This window comes from Grampus griseus (genome assembly GCF_964374135.1).
Source record: "Grampus griseus genome assembly, chromosome: 2".
In the NCBI taxonomy this organism is placed as follows: Eukaryota; Metazoa; Chordata; class Mammalia; order Artiodactyla; family Delphinidae; genus Grampus; species Grampus griseus.
Genome location: NC_139018.1, coordinates 116,712,561 through 116,739,862, shown reverse-complemented (window position 1 = coordinate 116,739,862; position 27,302 = coordinate 116,712,561). Strand labels below are relative to the sequence as shown.

The following is a 27,302-nucleotide window of genomic DNA, read 5'->3' as shown; positions in this document are numbered from 1 at the left end:
ATAAGTGGCACTGAGTGTTACACAACAATGGGTTTGTTATAAGTTGTCCTGGCCAAAGGGCCTCTGTGCCAAAGGCTGGCAGCAAAATGGCACAGGAAGGCAGCCAGCCTCTAGTCTTAACACACACTTGGCCCTTGTAATTGAAAGGTAAAGAAATCTGGGAAGCATTGTTTATCTTTTCCAGAGGAAGTGCTTTTCTCTCCTAGTGGCCAAAGGCCAGTTTAATACAGAGCCAGGCCCTTTGGGCTGAATAAGCCAAGTATTGAGACAGCTTATTCACCCAGGACTTCCCAATATTTGTTTTAAAGTATGAGGAAAGGGAAGAATAAGAGACAACTGAGAATTTTAGCCTGCCTTTCATTTACTTTATATTCTCTTACCTTTTTCTTGCTGACCTATGGTGTCAGTATTTCCTCTTGGAAATTTTTTTCACTATCTGCTTTCCTGACAGTATTTGGAACATAGCTGATCCTTAGTGTATCTTTGTCAAATGAATGAATGGAAGATCTTTAGTCAGAGGGAGCATGAGAAAATACTTGATACTTTCTAAAGTCAGAACTGTGGGTTTGTAAGTTATGTTTGTAGAGTCTGTGGCCAAGCCAAAAATGATTTCCCGTTTTGCTTCTTTTACTGTCTTTTCTACCATTGATAAACTGCTTGTCTTCATCTGTCATTTTGATAGGTCCAGGATAGTTCATTGTCAGTTCATAATGGACATGACTGAACTGCTTTCCTGTGAAGCCCTTGCCTCATACTCCCTCTTGTATCATTGTTGACTTCATCTTCCTGTCCTTTTCAGTCACGCAACACACTTGGCATAGTTTTTGATGGTTCCCTTTCTTTCTCACAGTCTCAAGTTGTCTTTTTTTTTATAACCCCTTTAGAGGCTTTTGTTGTTTGGGGGTTTTTTGTTTTGTTTTGTTTTTTGGTATGGCTGTTTTGATTTCATAATTCAGCAGAGATTCTTGTTTACTTATGGTGGACCAGGCATAGTATTGGCTGACAGGTCTGAATGACAAGTGACACACTTAACACCTTGAATAGAACAGAGATTCAAAGAATTCTGGTTACATTCAGTTAATTAAAAAAATTTTTTTTTATTTTAATGGCAGTCATAGTTGGAGAGAATACCTGTGAGAGGCATGATGTAGAGCAGACTGAGCAAACTTTTTCTGTAAGGGATCGGATATTAAATAGTTTAGGCCTTGCAGGCCATAAGGTCTCTGTTTCAAACATTTAACTTTGTCTTTGTAGCACATAAGGAGCCTTAGACAATATGTAAACAAATGAATGTAACTGTGTTCCAGTAAAACTTTATTTACAGAAGCAGGCAGTGTTTTGGGCTGGATTTGGCCCCAGGGCTATGATGTAGAGTATACACTTAGGGTGAAGTTAATCAGTGGTAGTCCATATGGATTCATGTTTGGAATAACCTTGATTACTTTTTAATTTGGGATGCTGTCTTCTTAGATCTGATTAGATTACATTTTTAAAACAGTCTGGTTAAAGAAGCCTATAAGGGAAATAGAGGAAGTGTTATGTCTGCCATTCTCTTGTTCACTTATAATTGCATTATTAGTATTATCTTTAATACATAGCTGCTTTTTTTTTTTTTTTGGTTGTACTGCACAGCATGTGGGATCTTAGTTTTCCAACCAGGGATTGAACCCGCATCCCCTGCATTAGAAGCATGGAGTCTTAACCACTGGGCCGCCAGGAAGTCCCAATACATAGCTTTTTTATAGGAATCCTTTAAAGCCACTTACTCATTTTTGTATGCTTTTTTTTTTTTTTTTTTTTTTTTTTGCGGTACGCGGGCCTCTCACTGCTGCGGCCTCTCCCGCCGCAGAGCACAGGCCCCAGACGCGCAGGCCCAGCAGCCATGGCCCACGGGCACAGCCGCTCCGCAGCATGTGGGATCCTCCCGGACCGGGGCACGAACCCGCGTCCCCGGCATCGGCAGGCGAACTCTCAACCACTGCGCCACCAGGGAAGCCCTCATTTTTGTATGCTTTAGTAGTTAAAAATGTATATAGTTGCTCAATGTGAATGTACTTAATGTCATCGAACGGTACACTTAAAAATGGTTTAAATGGTAAATTTATGTTATGTATATTTTAACCACAATTTAAAAATTCTGATGTAAATCCACTTGCATGGGCACACTTCTTGTTATGGAACCTCATTCATTCCTCAGTTCGAATACTGGCAGTGATTGGGTGGCATGAAACCTCATAAGGGTGCCAATTTCCATCTGTACATTAAGTTCATAAGGCTTAATTTCTTCCTGTTTTTAGTTAAAAGAAAGTAAATAAAATATTCAGTATCTTCTCCCTGCATCCCAGTGGATCATCCTTTGCACTCCTGGGTATGCACACAACCACTGGAGAGAGACCCCTGGGCCAGAGACCTATTTCCTAATAATCTTGATTTAATATTTTTTATTTTTTAAAATATATTTATTTATTTGGCTGCGTTGGGTCTTCATTGCTGTGTGTTGGCTTTCTCTAGTTGGGGCAAGCGGGGGCTACCCTTCATTGCGATGCACAGGCTTCTCATTGCGGTGGCTTCTCTTGTTGTGGAGCATGGGCTCTAGGTGCATGGGCTTCATTAGTTGTGGTACATGGGCTCTAGAGCGCAGGCTCAGTAGTTGTGACGTACGGGCTTAGTTGCTTCGCGGTATGTGGGATCTTCCCAGACCAGGGCTTAAACCTGTGTCCCCTGCTTTGGCAGGTGGATCCTTAACCACTGCGCCACCAGGGAAGTCCCTATTGATTTAATATTGAGGCAGTACATTGATAATCCTGCAAACTGGACTTTTTTCTCTAGTTCTTCCCTCGCCTACATACATTGCTAATGGTGTTATCCTGACCTTGTATTTTCATTCTTGCTCTCGCATTCCTAATCCAGCTCTGTTTCTCATCCATATTTCTGTAGCACTTTATATAAACTTCTATTATAATTCTCATTATATTGTATTTTAGTTATTTGCTTATATATCTCTCCTCCTTCCTTTTTGGGTAGCATGTCTTGGTTATGTACTGTATTCCTGGTACCTGGCTATGGCACACAGCATGCTCTCACTAAATGTTTTTATCAAATTATCGGAACTAGAACTTAACCCAGACTTTGACAAGCTTCTCAGTGGTTCGTAATCTCAGCTGTTTATGGTGACTCAGCCAGCTCTTCCTCCCCTTCATAATTTTGGTCAGCCTTAGGTTTTTTTCAGAGGCCTAAATCTCATCCTAACTGCCAGTACAGCCCTTTTCCATACCAATATTTGGCATTAGGAAGACTTAGACATGAGTTATATTTTGCACAGTATACATCTTTCAGAATAATTGTTGTAATTGATCTTGCTGATGTTGACTGATAACATTAAACATATTTATTGACTGACTGCTGTGTACTAGAAACCCTGCTGGGGGTACCACAGTGATCGTTTTACATACAAGGAAATTGAGAAGTTGGGTGATAGGTATAAGATTATACAGCATGCAGATAGATCCTAGGTCTCGTGACTCATGCACGGTCCATTGGATAGAAGGGAGTTGCTGTGAGTAAAGTTAGAGCAGTATAGTTGGGATGATATGTGTGAGGGGGTTTGCTCATGATCATTCTAACCTCTTCTTGAGTATTTTCAATAATTGAGGAGCTTGTTCTCACAAAAGGAAGTACATTATGTTTATCCAGACTATGTTGGCAGTTCCATTTACCATACCAGTCACCTGGTCCATCCTTTCAGGATGATCAGATGGGGATCAAACTATTAACTCAGTTCAGGATTCTCTGGGAAGGGATGGTTTGGAGAATTCTGTGGGGTCTTCTGCCTTGGCTGCTAGAGGAGTAGTTGACTGATATGTGGTGGCCAAATAGAGTTTCAGAGACAGCGAGTGACTGACTGCTGTGGTGTTAATATGCATCTTGGTGTGCCCTCTACAGGATCAGATCAGTATGGTCCTTGTCATCATTTGATGGTTCAGAAATTGCTTACCCAAAAGTGGTAAAATTTTGAGAAAAGAGATCACCTTAACCAAAAGATCTAAAAACAGGCCTGTAAATCAAAATATATCAACTTATAGTGGTAGATGTATATCTGGCTCAAGGTCTGGAATCTGTCTAAACCCAGGGATTCCCTCCTACTGGAGTCTAGCCTGAAACTGAGTTAAAAAATCAGAAGATTGCTTGCTTGGTAAGCATGGAATTCAGAGCCACTTGAGTGAGATCTTCCTATGAGCTTCAGGTTATGAGGATTTGGCCTTCTTTTACCCTGGGGGTATTTCTCTGTTAATTAACTGCTGGACATTCAGAATCAAACCACCCAGACCTGTGGGAGGAGACTGCTATATTCTTGCCCTTCCACTTTTTTGATATATTCAGTTGTCAAAAAAGCCTCGGTCATTACTAATTCCCTTATGAAGAGCAGAGCTTAAGATTTCCAGGAGTACTGCTTATTTCATATTCACTGTTAGTTGGGTAATATACGAAATCTATGATTCCATGAGATTTGTGGTAATTTTTTCTACTTAATGGGTTTAGGAATAGCTTTGCCTTATACCATTTTCACATTGATTCCTGTACCACTGTCCACAAAGGACTAATGTATTTTCCACTTATACTGAGCACTTTCTGTGGGCACACTGACTTTAGTCCCTGTTTTTTTCTCCAGGGTCGTCTAGTAGCAGGCACCCAAATCAGGCAACTCCAAAGAAAAGTGGCTTAAAGAACGGCCAGATGAAGAATAAAGATGACGAGTGCTTTGGGGATGATATTGAGGAGATCCCAGATACAGATTTTGATTTTGAAGGGAACCTGGCCCTTTTTGACAAAGCAGCTGTGTTTGAGGAGATTGATACTTACGAGAGGAGAAGTGGTACCCGTTCCCGGGGCATCCCAACTGAGAGGCCTACTCGGTACCGCCATGATGAGAACATCCTGGAGTCAGAGCCCATCGTCTATCGTCGGATCACAGTGCCCCACAACATGGGCAAGGAGTTCTGCACAGGTAAGTTAACCCCACGTCCCACTGGCTGCTCTTCCTTTTTTTTTTTTTTTTTTTTTTTACTTGAAACAGAATGACCCAGATTCTGAATCAGAGTCTTGTAGTAGGAATTAACTCAAGGGGCATGGTGGTTGGCCCATTATATTGTCTTTTAGAGACTGTGGCCATCCTACCTACCACTAGGTTAGGGTGGGGGCTGATTTCTCATGTCCATTTATATCCTATACCTGGCAGGATCTGGTCTGCTGTTAAGTATGTTATGGTTAACTAAAGGCATAGAGGCTGACTATCTAGATTGACATAGTCAGCTCTATTTTCACTTTGGCTTCACTGTTACTGCCTGTAGGTTTTACCAGAAGTTCAACTCTGTTTCACTGGTTGTTTGCTGGGGTAAGAAATAGAGCTGAGTAGTTGAAACCATTGGCTGAAATTAGGGTTTCAATAAATTACATTTGTTTACTACACTGTCCTCATCTCCTGCTAGCCCTGGTCATTGAGGGTTGGCTAGTCATAATGCTTATGTGACAGTGTAGTGCCTTGGTAATTAGGTAGGTCACTGTGTATGATAGCCTAATCTGTTAACTCAGTGATTTTTAATTTTGCGGTTTTGTTTTTTCTTTTAGCATTTGGATCTTTTCTTCAAACATGGCATTTGAGGCAGCTGTAGGACAGGTGGTCTACCTCATCCTTGTCTCTGTCCCTTCCCCCCAAACTTATTAACTGGGCTTCTTAGATTACAGATTGAAACTATTGTTGTTAAATGATCTTAGGAGCTAAAGGAGGAATCAGTCATTTTAATGAGTATAATAATCATCTGAAGTCTTGGAGTCTTGAATATAGGGAATATAAACCTTGAATGCTAGTAGCAGTTACAGGGAGATTTATGGAGACAGCTAAGTTACATATGGGGGAAAATCAGAGATATGGCATGGCATTTTTGTAAACATCAGTAGGGCTCTGTTGTATTTGGTTTTGCTGAGTGTAAAAGCTTCCATGTGAAAAAAAAGAAATAAACAGATTGTCAGGTTAAGAAAGACTACTAATTTCTGTCTTTCACTATCAGACTCTGGCAGGCACGCCTCTTTACTAAGGTAGTTTCCTTAAGTGACACTGACAGTGTGAGTTGCTGAACTCCTTTGATTTTTATCACCTATGTTAAGGCAAACAACCTAGCTCAGAATCAGGCTTAATTTAAATTGCCAGGTTTTAAGCTTTTCAAAGGCAGCTATCGTCCATCAGGTCTGGTCGTATACTCAGATCCTGCTGTCCATCCACTTTTTTTTTTTTTAACATCTTTATTGGAGTATAATAGCTTTACAGTGGTGTGTTAGTTTAACAAAGTGAATCAGCTATACATACACCGTCCATCCCCTTTTGACTGCTCTCCTTTTTACTGCCCTCAGTGGCAAAATAAGCTGCCTTTACAGGTCACTTTCTGGAAGCTGAGGTGGTTGGGTCGTGCCCTGTGTGATTTCCCTGAAATTCCTGAGCTTGGGGAGATTATAGCCTGCCTTGGAGTGAAGTGGCTAACAGGGAGAGAATAGCAATAAGAATCAGGTAAGATTCTCAGATCTAAAAGAGCCTAAGAAAACATTTGCCAAAGTAGACAACAGGAGAGGTGGGAATTTTTTCTTCCTACATACTCTGTCTCCCCAGCTTAATGTTTGCATTTTGTTTAATGACAGAAGTGAAAGTTCCCTCCTCTCATATTTTTCCAGAATTGCCATTAACAGACATACTACAAACCACATGTGCTAGGCATTGGCCAAGAACTCGGGTATGGCGGCTTGTGGTGTGTAGCAACCAGTTGCATTTCACTGAAGCATGGCAGTGAGGGTACAAGAGGCCCTATAGCCTCATGCCATCTGGTTTTCCTCTTTGTTCTCAGCAGTGATAAGGAGTGGAAATGAAGTCCTTTTGCCAAGCAGGATCTATGCTGGAAATAGAGCAAGCAAGCAGTTATCTTGCTGAGCAGCTTCTGCAGGTGATTTTGTCTCTGCTCCAGCTCCAAGGCACAAGTCTCAAAGCAGGTTTTTACTCAATGTTATTCACGTAGTGCCTGGCTGGGGACACTTTTCCAGTTGGATTTACTATCCAAACGTTAGTATCGGAATGAGGCAAGCTATCTGGAATATGTGGGGAAACAAGCTAGGACAAAAAAAAATGTTAGTGTTAGGTTACTTGATCACCTAGTATAATTTTCTCATTTAACAGATTGAGGACATTGAGGTCCAGAGAGGTTAAAGTCTCTATAAACCTTATCGATCACATTTCCTTTCCTTTCTGAATACAGATATGTTAAAGAGAAAGAAGGATATAAGAAGGGAAGGGCAGTTTAATGGCCGTTAGACTACATAGTCTTTTCTCTTTAGTATTCCGTCAGGAATAGACCAGCTTAGATCTGCAGTTGTAGAGAGTGGTTTGGCTGGCTCCCCAATCTAGCCTTGTGACATTCATGTCCTAGAACCCCAAATACTTATTTTCTGCTAATTCCCAGAGTAGCAAAAGAACAACATGTTTACTACCCACTTGGCAATGGCTTGGGTCTCGGGATTCTGGCAGCTTTTTGCTGCTGGTGCCCTTCACATTGACTGCATGCTGAGTGGTGTCAACAGTTTCTAAGCTGTTACTCTCTAATTGCTCATATTCCTCTCGGCAATACTCTTTGCCAACTGTGTGCATGGGGGGGGGCAGTGTTATAAAAGGTCTATTGATTGGGAAAACACATTCAGGAAGCAGCTAAATTTAGCTCTTTGTCTAACCCAAATCTTTTCTCTCTGGAAGGCCCCTTTGGGTCCTTTAACAGTGCTACTATCTCCAACAGATGGTCAGACATTCCTCCAGCTTGGACCTATGCTGCTAAATAATTGTATCCTATGGTTGCATACATGTTGGTTAAGTTTGCCTATAAAATGCTAGATGCATGTGAGCACTCTGTGTTCAGAGGTGAGAGGTCCTCAAAGAACACCGGTTAGGAGAGTGGTAAGGCTTCAGAGAAGAATCTTTGCTCAACATACATAATATTATAAAAGTAATTTTTAAGACCGTGTGGGCCAGTCGGAACACTGTGCTTATTACTACATGTAAGTCACTCTAAGACAGTCCTTGCATCCAGGTAATTAAGATGTACTAGGAAATGGAAAGATACCATATATGCCTGGAGTCCAGTGAGAGTGTGGATGTTAAATGCATTGGGTGTTGAGGGGCATGAGAGGTCCTGAAGGCTGGGCTGATCAGGGAAGGCTTCACAAAGGGAGCAGGACAGAAGCCTTGAAGCATGGGCAGGATTTCACCAGAGAGGAAGAGGAAGATACTTATGGGTAGGCTGGGCAGGTGCTGTGTAGTGTGATAAAGGGCTGTGTGGGAGATTGGCTAGTGGCTGGTTTGGCCAGGGCAGAGATTTTTGTGTGGGGGAATAGCAGGAATTAAAAATAGCTTTAGACCAGAGCACAGAGAGCCTGTGTGCTAATGCTGTCCTTTGTTTTATGGCCATCAGGAGCAACTGAAGGATTCTGAAAAAGACATGATCCAAAGTCTCCTTTAGGAAGATTTGTTAGTCTTTAGGAATACTGGTCTTATGATAGAATTCAGGGTAGAATTTGAGGAGAGAGACCAGAGCAGGAAGATAAGTTAGACTGGTGACATAGCTAATATGCCAGGGGTTTGGACCTCTGAATGGAAAGGAAGACAGAGATGTGAGAGAAGTGACAAAGGGGAATTTGATAGGATTTGATGATTGAAGACAGGTTGAAGAGGGTTGAGTGAACAACAGAATTCAAAGGCATTGAATCTGTGGGGTGTGAAGAATGGCAGCGAGTCCAGTTGTAGTTAGATTGCATGAGGTTTTAATGGGCCAAGTTTTTGTGATTTTCTTCTTGCATTGCTTTGTGGCTGAGCCCAGAGAAAGCAATTAGTAGAGTTGCCACACTGAGGGACTTACTAACTATTCAATATTAAAGGCTTCAATGAGGAGGCTTCTGTAGGGTCAGAGAATTGAGTTATGTAGCCACGTGGGGACTACTGAGCCTGTTTCCTTGTCTGTAAAGTGGGATAATATTTGGCAGTTAAATGAGATCATGTGGAAAATAGCGAGTGCAATGCCTGGCTTATAATTATTATTCAGTCAATATTTGACTTTAATGTGAAGTGCAAAGGCTGTCTCAGTAAAGTTACTTCAAAGCATCAACATTTATAAAATTTTTACTGTGTGCCAGGCACCGTTCTAGATGCTCTGGGTAAGTCATTGTCCATCACCTCGGGGGCCTTACACAGGGTAACCAGACAAATAATGGAAGTGTGTACAAGATTTAGAGGTGGCAGAAAAGGAAGGGTAAGTGCCTGGTTCAGGAGAAACAACATTATGATCACCGTCATAATAGTGCATGTTCATTGGGTATTTACTATGTCCTGGGCACCATTCTAACCACTTCACATGCTTATCACAGTTAATTTTCATGGCATCTCTATGAGGTTGCATTGTTATCCCCTTTTTGTTATTATCCTCATTTTGTTGGAGTTAAGTGTTTCATTAAATCTTTCACCAGGAATGACTTTAAAGTGTCTAGAATTCTTCATCCCCTCGGTTCTAATAAATTCTTCTCAGGTTCATTTATTCAAGACCCCTTCATTTTAGGTAGAATTCTGATTTAATTTCTGCCATTTGTTTTCCACTGTGCAGCCTTCTTTTGTCTTCAAGTATATAGAAGCTGGATGGGAGGCAACAGGGTGCTATTGGTACAGGCACTGAATCTCCACAGTTGTCCCATCAGCTTTGCCTGAAGGATGTTCCTCAGCCTCCACCCTATGTGTCTGCTGAAGTTTGGGGAGTAGCAAGTGTATGAAGATGACCTGAAGTAGAGTTACTGCTTACTGTCTTGCAAAAGGATCAAGTCAGAGTTTGAGTGAGGCACTCTGGTTTGAGCTCCCTTAGTTCAGCACCACTTACCCATACTCATTTTTCTCAGTAAAAGCAGTTCTAGTTCTATTCTGAAGGGGAGTAGCCGGTGAAGCCACAGTTGGTTTGTTTCTGCTGCTTCTGGCTTGCCTCTTTATTCTTCTCTTTGAGCTTCAGTAGCGATGTATCTTGCTCTCAGGACAAGCTCTGCTTTCACCATTCCAGGCTGTCAGTTGTTTTCCACAGCTGGCATTCCATTTCTGCCTCTGAGCCCTGTCTGCCTTCCTCTACTTCTTGTCCCCAGAGTCCCTCAAGATGTGTCCTAATGCTTTCAAGATGAGAGTGTTTTTTACCTCCTGAAACACAGGTAATCAGGAAATCTGTTTTGGGTTTGTTTATGTGTTCAAAAGGGATTCAGAAAGAAAGAAATCTTTGAGCTTAGAAGTGGCCATTGAAGAATTTTACCCTGAGGATAGTGAAGACTGCCTTCAGTGGCTATCGTGCTCACGAGGAGGATCCTTCTCACGCGGAGACTCGAGTGTCTGCTGCAGTGGAAATGGTCATGATCCCATTGCTTTTTCAAACCATTGACCCAACCCACATGGGTTCTTCCTTGATCTCCCTTCAACCCTCACTCCCCTTCCTGTGTTTACAGATTAGACCCTGTGCTACAGGGATGCCATTCCCAGGGAGGCACCTCTTTTACATTTCTTATCCTAAGAGAGCCACAGGGGAGACATGAGGAGGTAAATTCTAGAAGGTGTTCTGGACCAGAAAACCTACATTAACAATACCTGTGCTCCTGCACCAAGTGCCGCCACAGCTTTTCATTGAGCAGAGCTGATGAGCCTGGTTTCTGAAATTGTGTCTCTGCAGGCAGACCTCCTTGACAGTGACTTGGTTGATTTTTGGGAACCTCAGGTTCTAGCAGATCCTCCAGTGCCAGGAGTGGAGGGAATAGTAAGTTCTTTTAATGTGGAATCCTTCAGAGTTTCTGGGCTTGGATAATCAGGTGGACACTTGTCATCAGCCTGAAGGGCTTGGTTGTAGTCCTTGGCACTCAGGAGGTTTTAGAGCAGTACCGTTGAGACAGGTGTCTTGGCTTAGACTCTTCCTGCAGTAATGAACACTTGTGCTTCCTACAGTCCTACTGGAAAAGGTCTCATGGCAACTTGCTGCCAGAGTTTTTTAATTTAAGAATTTAAACTCAAACTAAGGGCTGGGGGATCTGGAGCCAGCACATTATGGCCTGACACCTGAGTTTTGTTGAAGGTACCAATTGGTCATTTTAGAAACTTGAGTTGGTCTCTGCAAATGTGACTTTTTAGCTATTATGTGCCCTTTGCCATTTCACAGCCACAGGCGTCTGGCCAGAGCAAGGAAGGGGTTTGATTTCAGTGTATCCGTCATCCTCCTTAAATTCAACATATCAAAGCTAAGTCAGTCATTCACCCCCTCGCATATCTTTGACTCCTTAGCATTCCCATTTCTTTCAGTGGAATCACCATTTTTAAAGTGTCCAGCATGAAACTTTGTGGCCATCTTTGCCTCTTACTTCTCATAAAAATTCATGACTAGAGGGCTTCCCTGGTGGCTCAGTGGTTAAGAATCCGCCTGCCAATGTGGGGGGCACGGGTTTGAGCTCTGGTCCGGGAAGATCCCACATGCTGCGGAGCAACTAAGCCCGTGCGCCACAACTACTGAGCCTGTGCTCTAGAGCCCGTGAGCCACAACTACTGAGCCCATGTGCCACAACTACTGAAGCCCGCATACCTAGAGCCCGTCCTCCACAACAAGAGAAGCCACTGCAATGAGAAGCCTGCACACCGCAACAAAGAGTAGCCCCCGCTTGCCACAACTAGAGAAAGTCCACGTGCAGCAATGGAGACCCAACGCAGCCAAAAAAAAAAAAAAAAAAAATCATGACTAGAAAGAACCCTGGAGGCCATTTTTTTTCTAATTTAATAACACAGTGATTCCTTCTGACAAGGAGTTTTCCTTTATCCTCAGTATTCATTCTGACTCTGGATTCTCTTATTCCTCAGTGGTCCTTGAAATTGTCATGACCTTTTACTTTTTTTTTTTAAATTAATTAATTAATTTTATTTTTGGCTGCGTTGGGTCTTTGTTGCTGCGTGCAGTCTCCCTCTAGCTGAGGCGAGCGGGAGCCACTCCTCGTCGCGGTGCACGGGCCTCCCACCGCAGTGGCCTCCCCTGTTGCAGAGCACAGGCTCTAGGCACACAGGCTTCAGTAGTTGTGGCTTGTGGGCTCTAGAGCGCAGGCTCAGTAGTTGTGGCGCACGGGCTTAGTTGCTCCACGGCACATGGGATCCTCCCGGACCAGGACTCAAACCCATGTCCCCTGCATTGGCAGGAGGATTCTTAACCACTGCACCACCAGGGAAGCCCGACCTTTTACTTTTTTATGCTACACCACAGGTTCCCTTTGTCCCTTGAAATCAATTCTACATGGCCTTCTGCCCTCATTTTCTAGCCCTGTCAACTTCATCCTGTATAAAACAACTTGGCTTTTAATGCCCTCTGAAGTCTGGCCCTGCCCACTACTCTAAACTATCCTTCACGTCAGTCTCTGGGCTCCAAGCAGGGTAGTTTTCATCTGCTGATGTCACACCCTTCCAGCCTCTGTAACTTTGTTCATGGTTCCTCCGCCACCTCCCTTTTCTATCATGGTGACTGTAATTCTGTCTGTCTTGCGAGGCATGGTTCAGATTGAGGATTTGACACTACCTGCAGCTCCTGGTTTGAAATTCCTATTTTACACTTGTGCTCAGGTTAACAGTTTTTTTCCTCTGATATTTGCACATATATATTTTTTGTTTCCAGCTAGGTTGTAAGACTGGGAATGTGGTTTGTTTTCGTATTCTTTTTATTTATTCTGTTTCCTGCCATTCCCCCCCACTGGCTTGATGTATTATTACTCTGCAAACATTTGTTGATCACATTTGGAGGCACTTTACTCTTTTTTCTCTCCAACTTTTTATATTGAAAAGAAAATTCAAACTTTCAGAAAAGGTGCTAGAATAGTATAATGAACAACCATATGTCCTTCATTTAGATTCACCAGTTAACATTTTGCCACATTTACTTTATATAAATGCACACACACACACCCCTGAACAATTTGAGATTTAGTTGCACTCATTACATTTCACCCCTAAATACTTCCGTATGTATTCAGTAGGATGTTGCTCTCTACAGGCACACTACAAGATTGCTCTCAGGAAATTTAAAATTCATACAAAAGTATTATCTAATTCCATATGCAGAGCTTTCCAGTGGTCCCAATCATGTCCTTTATAGTTGTTGTTGTTGTTTTTTTAACTCATTTATTTTTTGGCTGCGTTGGGTCTTCACTGCTGTGCGCAGGCTTTCTCTAGTTGCAGTGAGCGGGGGCTACTCTTTGTTGCGGTGCGCAGGCTTCTCATTGCAGTGGCTTCTCTTGTTGCAGAGCACGGGCTCTAGGTGCACGGGCTTCAGTAGTTGTGGCTCGTGGGCTCTGGAGCGCAGGCTCGGTAGTTGTGGCACATGGGTTTAGCTGCTCCGCAGCATGTGGGATCTTCCCGGACCAGGGCTCGAACCCATGTCCCCTGCATTGGCAGGTGGATTCTTAACCACTGCGCCACTAGGGAAGTCCCTATAGTTGTATTTTTAATCAGCCATTGCATATTACATATAGTTGTCAGATCTCTTTCATTTCCTTTAACCAGGACAGTTCCCACAACTTCTGGTGTCTTTTGTGATATTGACATTTGTGAAGAGTCTAGGCCAGTTGATTTGCAGAATAACCATTGGTTTTGATTTATTGATTGTTTCCTTTTGATGTGATTCGCGTTAAACCTTTTTTCCAGGATTTTGGTGGGACTCTGTCTCTCTTGGAGCATTACATCATACAGTACACAGCGTCACTTTGTCCCATCACTGAGGCTAGTTTGATCACTTGGTAAGGTGTTGTCCAACAGATTTCTTCCTTGTAAAGATACTTTTCCCCTTTGTAATTAGTGAGTAATCTTGTCAGGAAGTCCTTTACCTCTTGAGTCCAAAGCTTGTTCCAGTAGAGCTTTAACCTGAGGGAATGAGGTCCAGTGTGGATAGGAGGTTGTTCTAGTTGTTAATGGGGGAAGGAAGAAGTGGGGAAAGAGTCAGAAACATCTTAGCCACACTTGCCTTTGGTTACAGCTGGACTCTTACCCAGATGCCGAGAGGAATGCCCTGAGGCTGTTACACAGGTTTCCTTCACATTCATTCTTTAATTCAACACATATGTATGTAGCCCCTCCACTAGGCGTTGTGCGCTGAAGGCACAGTGGAGAGGAAGGAGATACAGCAGTGAACAAGACAGACACAGTTACTGCCCTCAGGGAGCTTACAGTTTAGCAAAGTAGATAGTCCAAAAGGAAAAAAGAGTTATTTACAAATTGTATTAAGTACAGTGAAGCAGGTAAGCAGCATGCTGAGGCTGAGGGATATTTAAACTGAGACCTGAAGAATGAGGAACCTGCCATGTGTGGTGTCAGGGAGCATTGGAAGAGAGAAGAGAGTGCCGGAAGAGGGAAAGCATGTGAGGCTGGGAGGAACCTGGAGTACTGAGGAACCAGAAGGCAGCCCCAATGCCCAGAGCGTGGTGCAGGTTGAGGCCCGAGGTAAAGGGGCTGAAGTACACAGGGGCCAGATCACGGGATGCCTTGTGGACCCCAGTAAAGAGTACTTAGGGGTAAAAAAAAAAAAAAAAGAGTACTAGGGGTATTTAGGTTTCTCGTAATAAATTCTTCTTTCAGAGGTACTCTTGACACCAAATTGCGTTTTGTGGCAACCTTAATATAAATCTACAGGGGCTGTCTGTACGTTGGGTCTAAAGGTATGAGTTTACCAGTTGTTTTATACTCCAAAAAAGAACTCGTCTGATATCGCCACCCAGTTGTGTGACCACCACAGAATGGAATCAGAATTCATAGTCTGGAGAAATCCCCATGCGCAGTAATGGGCTGTGCTCCTCATTGATAAGACATAGGATACACACAGCCTTTCCAACTAAAAGTCCATGCCAGTGTGAGGATTGAGTTTGGATTTGAGATGACACTTTGTTGTGGGAGCCTTGTTACACAACAGAAAGGCTGGGAGGTATGAAGGACAGGGAGGGAATGTACATGCAGAGGCTGCAGGGGAAGGCTTAGACGTGGTGCTGGAAGGTGTCTTGAGGGTGGGGAAGTGCGATGGAGGATGTGAGGACATGCATATGTGTCCGTAAGGGAGGGAAAGGCCCCAAATAGTATGTACTGTAAGGAGCAGTGCGGAAGTGAGAAAGACATGAAGAAGGGGCAGCACACGAGGCTCCGTGGCCCTGCTTCAAGCTGTGGAATGAGCTGTGCGGGGAGGAGGCATCTTCTCTCTTGGCCTGTACTGGGTGTGCTTAAGCCGTTTTCCTTGATATCCTAAGATTAATCAGATCCTAAGAAGTGCTCTGCTTGTCACGAACTGGCTATAATTATATCTATCTCTTGTTTCACTGATAGCTCTAAAGTACATATTAATATTAAGAGAAGCCCTACCAACTAATGTTACTGCCTTGGTTCCCAAACAATAAAGATCCACCTTCCAACGGAAACATGATTGGGCTTGGCCCACGTTCAGGCTTTGGTGATGTTATTGTCCGCAGTTTACACGCTATGTTCTTGGTTCCCTTCCTTTGGAGTTTATTTTATTCCCTCTGCCTGTTTCTGATAAGCCAGTCTGACTGGTTGGACGCTGTGTGTAAATGTTGAAAAGGAACATTTTGTGGTGCTAGCATGTTCCTGTCAGAGATACAGAGTAGAATACAGTGAAGTCCTAGACCCTGCGACCGGCAGACTAAGCAGAAAGGATTCCTGGCCATATCTTTCCCTAGGCTACCAAACATGCCAGTTCATCAACAGGACCCCTTCCCTGCAGCACAAATCAGTGAGATGTAACAGACACACAGTTTCCAGCTGCAGCATTCAGCAGCCAGAGTGGAGTAAACTCTCCGCCTGTGCCATGAGTTTTGTACCCCAAGACTGAGGAGAAAGGTAGCAGAAAACACTCAGCCTGCCCCCAGAGAGCCCTCAGAACCGGAGAGGGGGTCCTATACACACAGCACGAGACCTAGTCCCAGAAAGAAAGTTTGATTAGTGGGGTGGCAGGCCCAAGACTCACTGCCCTGACCTGTTTCAAATTCACCAGGAAGGGAGTACGTAGGTGAAGAAATGCACGGACTTGAGGGAAAGCTCTCCCTTGCGTGACTCTGCAGGTGAAGAGGGTGTTTGAAGTAGGCAGGTGCATGACTTGTCTGACAGGTTTAGGGTTGTTAGTGGCTTAGGACTCCTGAGAATTCATTCAGCTTTTTCACACTGCTATCAGTGGTTCCTGATTAGTTCTGATAACATGTGCTTGTCTGGAGCAGGCCATAAGAAATGGCTCTTTTAATCAGTGGTTGACTTGCAAGGTCAGGGTCAGGCTACAGCCTCCAGCACCGGCATCCGGGATATCAATGACTGACATTTCACAAAGGGGGAGGGGAGAGGCAAAGCTCACTGTTCGTTGTCTGCCCCAGGCAGGAGTAGGACTCATACAGGTGGAAGGGGTCAATTAACCGACAGGATAGTGTGAATTTTGACATGGAGATGGTTTTTATTTTATTATTACATTAAGTTATTATTATTTTGCCTTCCCTTGAGAGGATACAGATGTGGGTGCTTTAAGTTCAGTCTTTATGCTTGGATTTCTGTTGTTAAAATGTACAGCCACAGCCGAATTCTGTGTGGTTTTAAGAATCCATGTAGGAAGGATTGGATATCTGATAGAAAGAACCTCAAGAAATTTCTCCCGAAAGGATCAGTGAGGAAGAAAAGTTTTTCTGTACAGGGCTCTGGAACCAACAGGATGATGACACACTTTCTGAAAACTTCTGCCTTAGAGTTAAGTAAGCCACACTAGAAATAGCAGTAGGTTTGCATCATTTATACGTTTGAGTACCTGATGAGAACTTGCCTCTATTGGTAAATAACTACAGCTGGCACAGTATAACTGAGGTGGGGGCTGAGGAGGTAAGAGGCTTATTTCCCTACTTTGAGGAGTTTACAGTCCAGTATAGATGAGGACACAGGATCTAAAAAGGCATGTGATCCAGCCAGACAAAACTAATTACATGCAATCCCACGATGACTTGCTGATTGGAATCTGTGTTTCTTGGTCTGCCAGTGAGGCCACATGGGGCTGTTTGGCAGAGGGTTTGCTCCCTTGGGGCCAGCCCAGTGACTCTAGCCTTTGTAAGACGGCATTAGCTGTCAAGGCAAAAGATCACAATTTTTGACTTTGCTGTTTCTTTCCTGTCCTGGTTTTCTGGGCCCTGAAACGGCACCTTGCTACTGATACGTATAATACTATGGACTCCTTCAAGTATACCCAGCTGCTGCAGACTTTGACCTTGTAAAACCAGGTATCAGTACTTTCCATGGTGTACTTTCAATGACTGTGATTCTCCCTAACCTTTATAGAGTTCTGTTTGTTTATGGTGAGTAAAAGATTCTTCTGAGTAGCTTAAAGCAAGCCATAGGTTACTTTCCGTGTACTCTTTCCCTGTGGTAAGAGTATTGGGTTACAGTCACCCCAAATGGGGAGAAAATGACAAAATTATTTAAGAAAGCAAGTTCCTAGTTGAATTTCTTCAGCCAAAAGGAAGGGCTAAGTAGAGGACAGTAGGAGGAAGAAGATGTGGGGAGCAGATGGGATGAACAAGTCATCCTGCCTTGAAATTGAACAGCAGGGACCAAGAGGGTCAGGAGGGTTAGCTAGTGTCTGTTCCACTCTGGGGAAGGATAAGGGGTCTGCTTGTGAGGAAAACCTCACTGCCAGGAATGGCATTTCCCCCACTTTGAGAAAAGCATGTTTTCTTCTAATGTGGTTGATAGATTGCAGCCTTTTCTTGATAGTACCAAGTACATCTTCATGGATTTGGCCTTTGTGGTCTAAAGCTACACTTCTAAGAGAGTTTAAGTTCATCCCTGCTCTGTGGTAACCTGAATGGGTTGTTACTTAGTTCCCCACGCACTGCTTGAGCTCTGTGGAGAGCTGCATAGCATGCCTAAGTCCCAGATTAGGCAGATGGGCTGGGGAGGGTCAGTCTTAAAGTCTTGGCTTTCACAGATCAACTACACCCGTTTGTGGAGCTGGTTTCCTGTAATCACTTGCCCTTTTTCCTCACCTCCTTTCAAACTGCAGACTCTGGCCTGGTTGTCCCAAGTATTTCCTATGAGCTGCATAAAAAGCTGTTGTCTGTGGCTGAGAAGCATGGCTTGACTCTGGAGCGGAGACTGGAGATGACAGGCGTGTGTGCCAGTCAGATGGCACTGACCCTACTCGGAGGACCCAACAGGTAAATGCCTCCAGACCGGTGGGGGCTGAGTGTGGGGTGATGCTGCTCTGCCTCAGCACCACCACAGTGCGTCACACACAGAGTTCATCAGACCGTGGCTGCTCCTCTAACGTGAGTACCTCTGTGAAGTCACTTTCCTGGATGCTACAAGGTTTTTGTTTGCCTCTCTCACCCTTGTCCTGGAAGTCCTCATTCTTCTCCCAGCAAACCACCCTTTGATTCTTCCTTCGTGGTAACAGCTGACTCTCAGACTCCTGCTGACTACCAGAGGCTTGCTTTCTAAGAACCTTCAGAGACCCAGCCTTTGGAACTCGCCGTTCACTCAGAGGGCTGGGGTAAAAATCAATCCTGAGTTCCATACCTGAGAGCTTCTAGAACAACCCTGACAACTGGGTATAAGAGCTAGACTTTGGTACCTTTCCACTTGCCCTTTTAGGCTGCTATATCAGGGGCCGTGCTTAGTTTTGTGGATGTTTACTGATACCATGTACCAGACCTTGTGCTAGGGCTAGGGATACAAAGAATAAGAAAATACTGCTCCTGTCCTCCAGTAGCCTAGTGAGGTCTCCAGAAAGTCCAGTGCTGTGGTAGAGGAAACAGAAGCCTCTCCAGGAAGCCACATTTCTACTCCAGGCTGGAGAAGCCACTCACCCTTCCTAGAGCAGTGACATCCAAACTGAGTCCTACAGAGCAAGGGGGAAAAGTAACAAGCGTGTGCCGAGGGCAGAAAGGATCAGGAGACCGTGGATCCATAAGTCATTTTGTGTGGCTGGAAAGTAGGGCTTTGGTACAGCTGAGAGGTAGGGAGCTGCTAAAGGGATTTCAGTAGTGCTGTAACACGGTTAGTCTTGTGTTTTAAAAAGGCGACTTTGGCCAAGTAGATTAATGGAGGAGGCAAGACTGGGGCCATGAGACCAGTTAGAAAACTGAGCCAGGGGCCAGGTGATGGTGGCCCCAAGCAGGGAAGTAGGGAACAGAGAAGTGGGTGGATGAGGGAATTTTTAAAGGTAAAATCAGCAGGGCAGGGTATTGAATGGATATGGAAGGTGATAGAAAGTGAAGTGTGGGTGATCACTGAACTTAAAGCGTTCTAGCATGGACATCTGGTTGGATAGTGATAGCATTCACTGTGATAAGGAACGTGGGAAGAGGAGCAGGTTTGGGGGAGATGGTGGATTTTGTTTTGGATATGTTGGGTTTAGGAGGCCTGTGAGACATCCAGTAAACCATTGGCAGTCGGGATCTGAAGTTTAGAAAAAGGTCTGAGCAGAAGATAAAGATCTGGAAGTCATCATCTGATACATGGTATAAGAATAGGCAAGCTCCTCTAAGGAGAGGGTGTAAAGGGATGAAAGGGCCTAGGGTGGAATTCTGGGGAACATTAGCATTAAAGCAGAGTTAAGAGATGAGGAGCCTTCCAAACTAGCTAAGAAAGTTTAAAGCCAGAGAGGTAAGAGAACCAAGAGGGTAGTGTTTAAGAACCAAAGGAATGGTGTTTGAGGAATAAAGGGATGGTCAGCAATGGCGATGCTGAGAGAGCAGGCACAATTAGAGTTGATAGGTATCTGCTGTATTTGTCAATAAAGAGGAGGACTTTGGTAGCCTTGTGGGGGAGTGGTGTCTAAAGTGATCCACGCTGGCTGTGAGATTTCCCCTCCTTGCTTCTCCTCTCCCCTCACCCTATAGCATTGTGTTCATTCCTCCTTGTCCCTTGATTTAGGCCTGCTTCCCAACCTGGTTCCCTGGCCTCTCCTCTGCCAGGAAAGAGCCAGTGGAGACCACAAAGGCTAGGAAGTAGTGCAAGCTGCTCTCTGAAGGAGTATCCTGCCCTTGGGTCTGATGACCGTAGAACCTTCTCTCAGAGCAGCCATTGGGGCAACTTGAGGAATAACCTCTTCCTGGGAGTATTGGAGGCCATTAAGTGGCTTCCCAGCAGTTTGGGGGCAGGATCTGAATGTCCTCCCCAAGTCACATTCCTCTAGTCAGCTTCTTGGAGGTGGCTGTCCTTGTGCCTGTCTGTTCTTTCAGTGTCTGAACTCTCAGAAGGGCCATCTCCTGTCGTTTGCAGCAGTTACCACGGTAATCAGTTTCATGTATGTCAAGTACCATGCATTTTTTCACTGCGCTTTCACAACAGCATTTAATTTGATCCTCATAGCTTCACCTCGAAGGTAAATAGTAACCCAGGTTTTAAGATGAGCAAAGCTAAGGCTCAGAGAGCAGAAAAACTTGGCCCACGTGACATTGCTGGTTCACGGTGGGGCCAGGTCTCCAGTGCCTATACTCTGACCCTGCCGTTGGGTATGTGGGTGCCGTGGTCCGTTTTGAGTCCTCTGATGGGGATGCCTCTGTGAGAGGGAGAGTCCATTTAGGGAACAGACACGGGTGAGTCAGATGCCAGAACTCCGCAGTATCTGCGTGAAGGGAGAAGTACTCGTCATATTTCCATAAGATGCAAACATGGTGAGGGAAATGAATGACTCGGTGTATATGTAAAGTACATTACCAGATTGCCCCAAATTTATTTGGGGAGTGCGGGTTTCCTCTTTGGCTTGACAACATCTGCCTTCCTCTCTTTGGGGAAAAAGAGTAAGTGACTGTCACTGCTCCGCCCCTAAGCAGGGGCCTAAGCCTCTTTCTTGCTGTTCATCTCCCCTTCCCTTCCTGCCCTGGGGGCAGACTGAGTCGGGCACAGCTCTAGGGCTAATCCTCTAAACCTCCTTACTTGTGGCTTCTCTGAGACCAGAGAGGTCTCAGCTTTGAACGGCAGGAAGCTGGAAGTGACTTCATCAGGAAGTGGGTGTCCAAGGCCGCTACCAGCCTAGGAGGCCGGGAAGCCCCTAGCCTGCCTGCTGCCTCCTCTGTGACCAGTAGTGTAACAGTGCCAGCATCGATTGAGTACTTTGTGTGTCGGTTCCTGTTACAAGTGCTTTACATCCATTCATCCACCCAGCGTCCTATGAAATAGGTACTATTAGTATCTACACCATTGCCCTTATTAGCTTACTGGCAGCTCAGTAAAGAGAACTTGGACTGGCAACTGATTGAGGATGATTTAGAACTACCGTCTTTGGTACTTGCTGTGAGTGTCTTAGGAGTTGAGGCAGAGTAATCGTAAAAGGGGTGGGTCAGAGTTTCACAAGTGAAGGGGTTTCTGGGCAGGGGGAATAGGTTGAGCAGAAGCAAGAAAGAACCTTACACGTGCAGCAGAGAATGATGAGACCAGTGTTCCTGCAGTGGAGCAGGCATGTTGGGGAAGAAGAGCAAAGAAGGCTGCAGAGGTAGAAAAGCCTCTTTGCTAAGAAGAGTTTGGACCTAATAGGTCATACGGTGAGAACAGTAAGTGTTCTTGGTCAGAAAGCAATGTTCTGGCAACAGTGTTATATGGAACAAGATCTGGGTGAACTACCTAATGAGAGGACCCAGCAGATGACATGACACCGGTATGTGGGACAGTGGGAGTGCCACCCTGTAAACCTGGCCTTCAGTGGGTTTTGTCCATCCCCCTCTGGAACCTGGGACTGGCGAGAACTCTGAGAGCAGTAGGTGCCGAGACGCACTTGCCTGGTATATGATGCAAGGGGTTGGCAAGTCTGCAGCTGATAACGCTTCTTTGCCTTCTGTTCCAGGTTGAATCCCAAAAATGTTCACCAGAGGCCTACGGTGGCCCTGCTATGTGGGCCCCATGTGAAGGGGGCTCAGGGTATCAGCTGTGGGAGGCACCTAGCCAACCATGATGTCCAGGTCATCCTCTTCCTGCCCAACTTCGTGAAGATGCTGGAATCCATTACCAACGAACTCTCTCTCTTCAGCAAGACCCAGGGCCAACAAGTGTCTAGCCTCAAAGGTGAGCACTTGCACAGAGCTGGGCTGAGGCCCTCTCCGTCCTCGGTGCTTTCATTGGTCTGGCGGTGCCGCCCAGTGGTGACAGGTGGAAAAGCACAAGTGTAAAGAATGCTTTGCCCGTAAGTAGTCTTAGTGTCTAAGGAAATAAATACCTTTGGTGTCCACTTGCCTACTTCCTATCCCTTTCACCCTCCTCCTTCTCCCACTACTCAAATGGAGAGGTGGGGACCTATTTATTCATTTCACAGATATTTACAGAACGGGCACTGTTTTTGACACTGGGGATATGGCGATAGATTTTTTTCCTAAGAAAATATTTATTTATTTGGTTGCATTGGGTCTTAGCTGTGGCAGGCGGGCTCCTTAGTTGCAGCTCGCTGGCTCCTTAGTTGTGGCATGTGAACTCTTAGTTGCGGCATGCATGTGGGATCTAGTTCCCAGACCAGGGATCAAACCCAGGCCCCCTGCATTAGGAGCATGGAGTCTTAACCACCGTGCCACCAGGGAAGTCCCAGATTTTTTTTCTTAATCCATGCTTCCGTGGAGCTTACATTCTGGTTAGGACAGATGACAAGTAATATCTCTTTCGGGTCACATGGCAGTAAGTGTTACGGAGACAAATAAAGCAGGGAAGGAAGACGGAATGTTGGAGGGTTGGGTGGAGGGTAGCAGACTTAGACATTTCAGGGTCCAGTCATAAAGGGCCTGTGGATCACTGTGAGGGTTTGAAATTTTACTCTGGGTGAGATGGAGAGTCACTGGAGGAATTAGAAGAAGAAAGATATCCCAATCGGGTTCCAAATGATCATTATGGCTGTTGTTTGAGAGCAGACTGTAGGCTTACAAAGAGAGTTATTAAGGCTATTGTGATAATTGGAGAGAGAAATGTTGGTGGCTAAGACAGCGTGGAAGTGATGAAAGGTGGTTAGTTTCTGAAGCAATATTGAAGATAAGAGTTTACAGATTGGGTGTAAGGGACGAGAGAAAGAGAAGGGTTAAGAATGACTCCAAGGTTTTTGGCCTGAGTAACTGGAAGGATGGAGGTCCCATCACTGAGATGGGAAGAGCTGGCGGGGGAGATTTGGGGAAGAAGAGCAGAAGCTCAGTTAGAGATGCCTGTTGGATATGCAGGTGGAAATGTTGATTGATGGAGAAGAGTCTGGAGTTAAGGGATCTGGTCTGGAGTTACAAGTGTGTGGGTGGTATTTAAAGCCATAATGAGCCTGGATAAGATGTCTCCTAGGAAGAGAGATTAGATAGAGAAGTTGTTAGACTGAGTTCTTTGTATAGAAGTCAGGGACTTGAGAGACCAGCTAAGGAGACAGGGAAAGAGTGGTCAGTGAAGGAGAAGGAAAACCCGGAGGGCCTGGTACCTGAAAGGCAAGTAAGGAAAGAACGGTGTGTTCAGCTATGTCAGCAAGCCATTTAGGTTGCCGTTACTCTCAGGCCAGGCTCCTCCTGTGGGCATGCGGAAGATAAGATGCCGCTCCCACTCTTGAGAGCCTCAGGGCCCACAGGGACACCACCACCTCCATCCATAGTGGCCTGTTCTGAGTAAGAAAGCCATCAGTCTCTAATTGAGATATGTCATTACTTAAGGCTGAGACCTGGGGAGGGGTTCTCATATGTGGGTTCCCCCCTTGAGATCTATAACATGATGCCCTTTGCCAGGCAGTTGGTTCTTCCTCTAGCTGCCCACAAGCCTTTCTATCCCAACTGCCCCAGGAGGCAAGTCTGAGGATGCTCACCTTTGAGTTTGGTCTGATTTCCACTAGTCTCAGTTTAACCTCTTGGGCTGGTCAAGACTTACATACTTGTTGAGATATCTGTTCTTACACTGTCCCAGAGGCCTGGTTAGAGCAGAGAAGCCTTTTAAAACACCTGAGAGAAGTGATAGATTCCTTCCCCGTTCTTAAGGTTGGGCTGCAAGGAGGACTTATTTCCATGATAGTGAGAGGGGCCAGCAAGGCCAGGCAGTCTGAAGCAGGACAGCCTGGTGTAGAATGAGCATGCTCTTGCCTGCTCACACTTCTTGGGCCAGACAGCAAATGGCAGTCAGCCCATTTCTCCTGAGCCCTAGGCACGGTCTCCCTGTGAGGGCTGACATGGCAGTAGAGCCCACCTTCCCAGAGCCTATAATTTACCAGGGAGTTAGTCAGATATGCAGAGGAGGCAAGGGCCTTGTGTCCTGAGAAGCTCTGCACACCCAGCAGGACAGTGCTTCAGCCTGGGAGCTCCATGAGGACAGTGGTCCATCAGGCTGACACGCCCTTGGTCTCTAGCACCCGGCCTAACCAGGCCTTGGAACTTCCGGGGCCTGAGTACTGACCCAGCCTTGAGAAGGCTATTCTCTGGAGAGGCATTGGAGTGGTGTCTGAACAAGACACTCTTGGGGGCCACCATGGTTCTAGGCCCAGCCTGGGCTGCTACTTTATAGGGGTTTTCAGATGGCACTCTTTCCACCTACAGATCTGCCCACCAGCCCTGTGGACCTGGTGATCAACTGCCTGGATTGTCCCGAGAATGCATTCCTGCGGGATCAGCCCTGGTACAAAGCAGCCGTGGCCTGGGCCAACCAGAACCGGGCACCAGTACTCAGCATAGACCCTCCTGTGCATGAAGTCGAACAGGGCATCGATGCCAAGTGGTCACTGGCTCTGGGCTTACCTCTGCCTCTGGGGGAGCACGCAGGCCGTGTCTATTTGTGCGACATCGGCATTCCCCAGCAGGTATTCCAGGAGGTGGGCATCAGCTACCACTCACCCTTTGGCTGCAAGTTTGTCATCCCACTGCACTCTGCCTAGAAGGGCTCTGGGCAGGCTGGACCCTGCGGTCCCCTGCTGCTCCTGCCAACGAACGCCTTAAGGATGTGAAGCTTCATGGACCTTGTTGTTTTTTCTCTTTTTGGTTTCTTTCTTTGAGAGAACAGCTCATATTTAAAACAGACCTGCCACCTGCCCTTAGCCAGGGAAAGCTTTCTTACTGGGTGTGCGGGGCGAGTGGCAGGCTCCGCGCACAGTGGCTCCAGGCATTGCTACACTCGGCCCCCTGCGTGATCAGGTGGGGCTTCGTTTACAGACATAGGCAGCTCACAGACTGTGTGTCACGTTTACAGCCCCTGGGCCTGGGCGAGCGCCTCGCGGGGTGGGGCAGCCCTGTTTGGGGCCTGAGCTGGCTCTGGTGCCGAGCTTGTGGCTCTGTCTCCCTTGCTTCCCTCACAACCCCAGCTAAGCGGCCCTTCCTCAGATCACGTAGAACTGGCTGCACTGCAGTTGTCCACTAGAGGGCAGACTTGCAGTCTCCGTTCCGTTGAGGGCTTGGAGGCGTTCCCTCAGCCCCGCCACAGGTTGATTTGGGGGCTTTTGACCCTTTCTTTTGAGCTGATCCAGGTTTTATGCTGGGGTTTTTTTTTTCACTCCATCACTCTGGGAGGCAGGGAAGGGGAATGGCATCAGAATGGTGTTACTGTATTGGGATTTTTTTTACTGTTTTTCTGTTGTCTTCAGCACAGATAGTATAAGGTTATGTTACTGTAGAACCACAGTGCCCATCTTGCCAGCAGTGCCCCCCAACCCCATACTCTATAGCTGGGGGCTGAGCCTTTGCCTGGTCTGGGGCCAGACCCCTCAGGGTGCAGCTTTAATGTTCAGTATTGGGGAGGCCCCTGGGGGAGCCTGGTGCTGAGCCAGAAGAGGCTCCCTGGTGCTTCCGTCCTAAGCCACCACTCCCCACCCCTCCTTGCCTGCGCACACACCCCCTACGCTCTTCTGCCCCCTCTGCCTTTCCCCTGAAATAGTCCCCAGCAGCTGTGATCCCAGAGCAGGGCGCACATCCCTCCCATGTGGGCTCTACCCCAGCTTTTACAGCCTGGGCCTTGAACCCTTTATGATTGTTTTCTCTAGATGAGTGGGCTCAGGGCCAGCACCCTGTCTCAAAGATGCCAAAATGAGGCTAGTTCTGGATGAGCTAGCTGGTGGGGCTCAGCCTTAGGAACACACTGCTGCTCAGATCCTAAGGCACTAAGCCCCCAGATGTCCACAGGCCCAGGCCCTGAAGGCTGGTAGAACAGGAGCCATGCCCTGAAGTTCCTGAGAGGGGCCCTTGCAAAAGGCTTGTGCTTTAAAGCCTGTTTCAGGGCTTCAGGCTTCCTTCTGCTGTGCCCATCCACTCTGGTTAAGGGGGTGGATCGTGGACACAGGGTAGGCCCTGGTACCATGGGTTTCAGGCTACTTACCACTTTCCTTATAGGAGCATAGGCAGGAGCCGATGAGGCAGGGGAGAGAGGGCTGGTCCCTCCTTTCCTCTCATCTTCCCTCAGATGTTAAACTGTCTCCAGCAGCGGAAGGCCAGCGACTGTGAATCCCGTGCTGTGTATCCTTCCTGAGCCTCTGCTCACTCTCAGGGCCAAGGAGCTCCCATAATGGGGCCCTCTCTTTAGAGGCAGGGCCATAATCTGAGGAGCAGTGCTGGATTACAGGCATTTTAGTAAGCAGCCATTAAACAGGTTCTGGCTGCCTGTTGATGCAGTGAGGTCTCCTAATTGGGTACAGTGAGAAACGAGCTAGAAGAACCCTGGCCCAGAAGACTGTGCTTGCTCCAGTAAGTCACAGTGACCCTGGGGGTGATGGCCTTGTGTTGAGGGGCCACTGGGAGTTGGTGCCCAAGCCTCTCCCTGTTTTCTCCCCAGGTGGCCCTGGAGCCTCTTCCTGCCCTCAGCCTGGGCCTTCCCCAGTGGTGGTAAAGATAAGCATGATTCTTCTCTCTTCAGCTCTTTTCAGAGGCATCCTGCCCACAGTGCCCAGTCCTAGGGAGCCCCCGTCAGGTGGCCAAGACGATCACTCATGCAGCTCTTGGGGAACCAAAAACCAGCACGAAAATAAAGCTGAATGACGGAGTCCTGTGCTCTGTGGTAAACTGCTCGGTATGCTGCAGTGAAGTACTGCATCGCCAGCCCTAGGAGCCTGCGTTTGCTTCTCACACTTCATTAAAGAAGTTATCGGGCACATAACAGTCTAAAGTCCCAGCCAAAGACAGGGCCGGAAGGATAGGTAAAACCAGTGGGCCATTTCCCTTATACTCCTTGGGGCTGAGAGGTACAGGGGCCTGCAGTCCCCTTTTAGGACTGTTCAGCAGACCTACCACTGCTCTTCTGG

General features: G+C 46.1%; 1 protein-coding gene across 2 annotated transcripts in view; it reads left to right on the top strand.

Annotated features, from left to right (window-relative positions):
• Nucleotides 1-27,139, top strand: part of EDC3 (enhancer of mRNA decapping 3) — a 52,270-nt gene extending 25,131 nt beyond the window's left edge. For both annotated transcript variants that reach the window (XM_082649136.1, XM_082649137.1), the window contains 4 exons: nt 4,670-5,005; nt 18,150-18,303; nt 21,933-22,150; nt 24,619-27,139. In XM_082649136.1, coding sequence (XP_082505262.1) covers nt 4,670-5,005; nt 18,150-18,303; nt 21,933-22,150; nt 24,619-24,953 — 1,043 coding nt within the window. In that variant the 3' untranslated portion in view covers nt 24,954-27,139. The remainder of the gene's footprint in view (nt 1-4,669; nt 5,006-18,149; nt 18,304-21,932; nt 22,151-24,618) is intronic.
• Nucleotides 27,140-27,302: the final 163 nt, after the last annotated feature.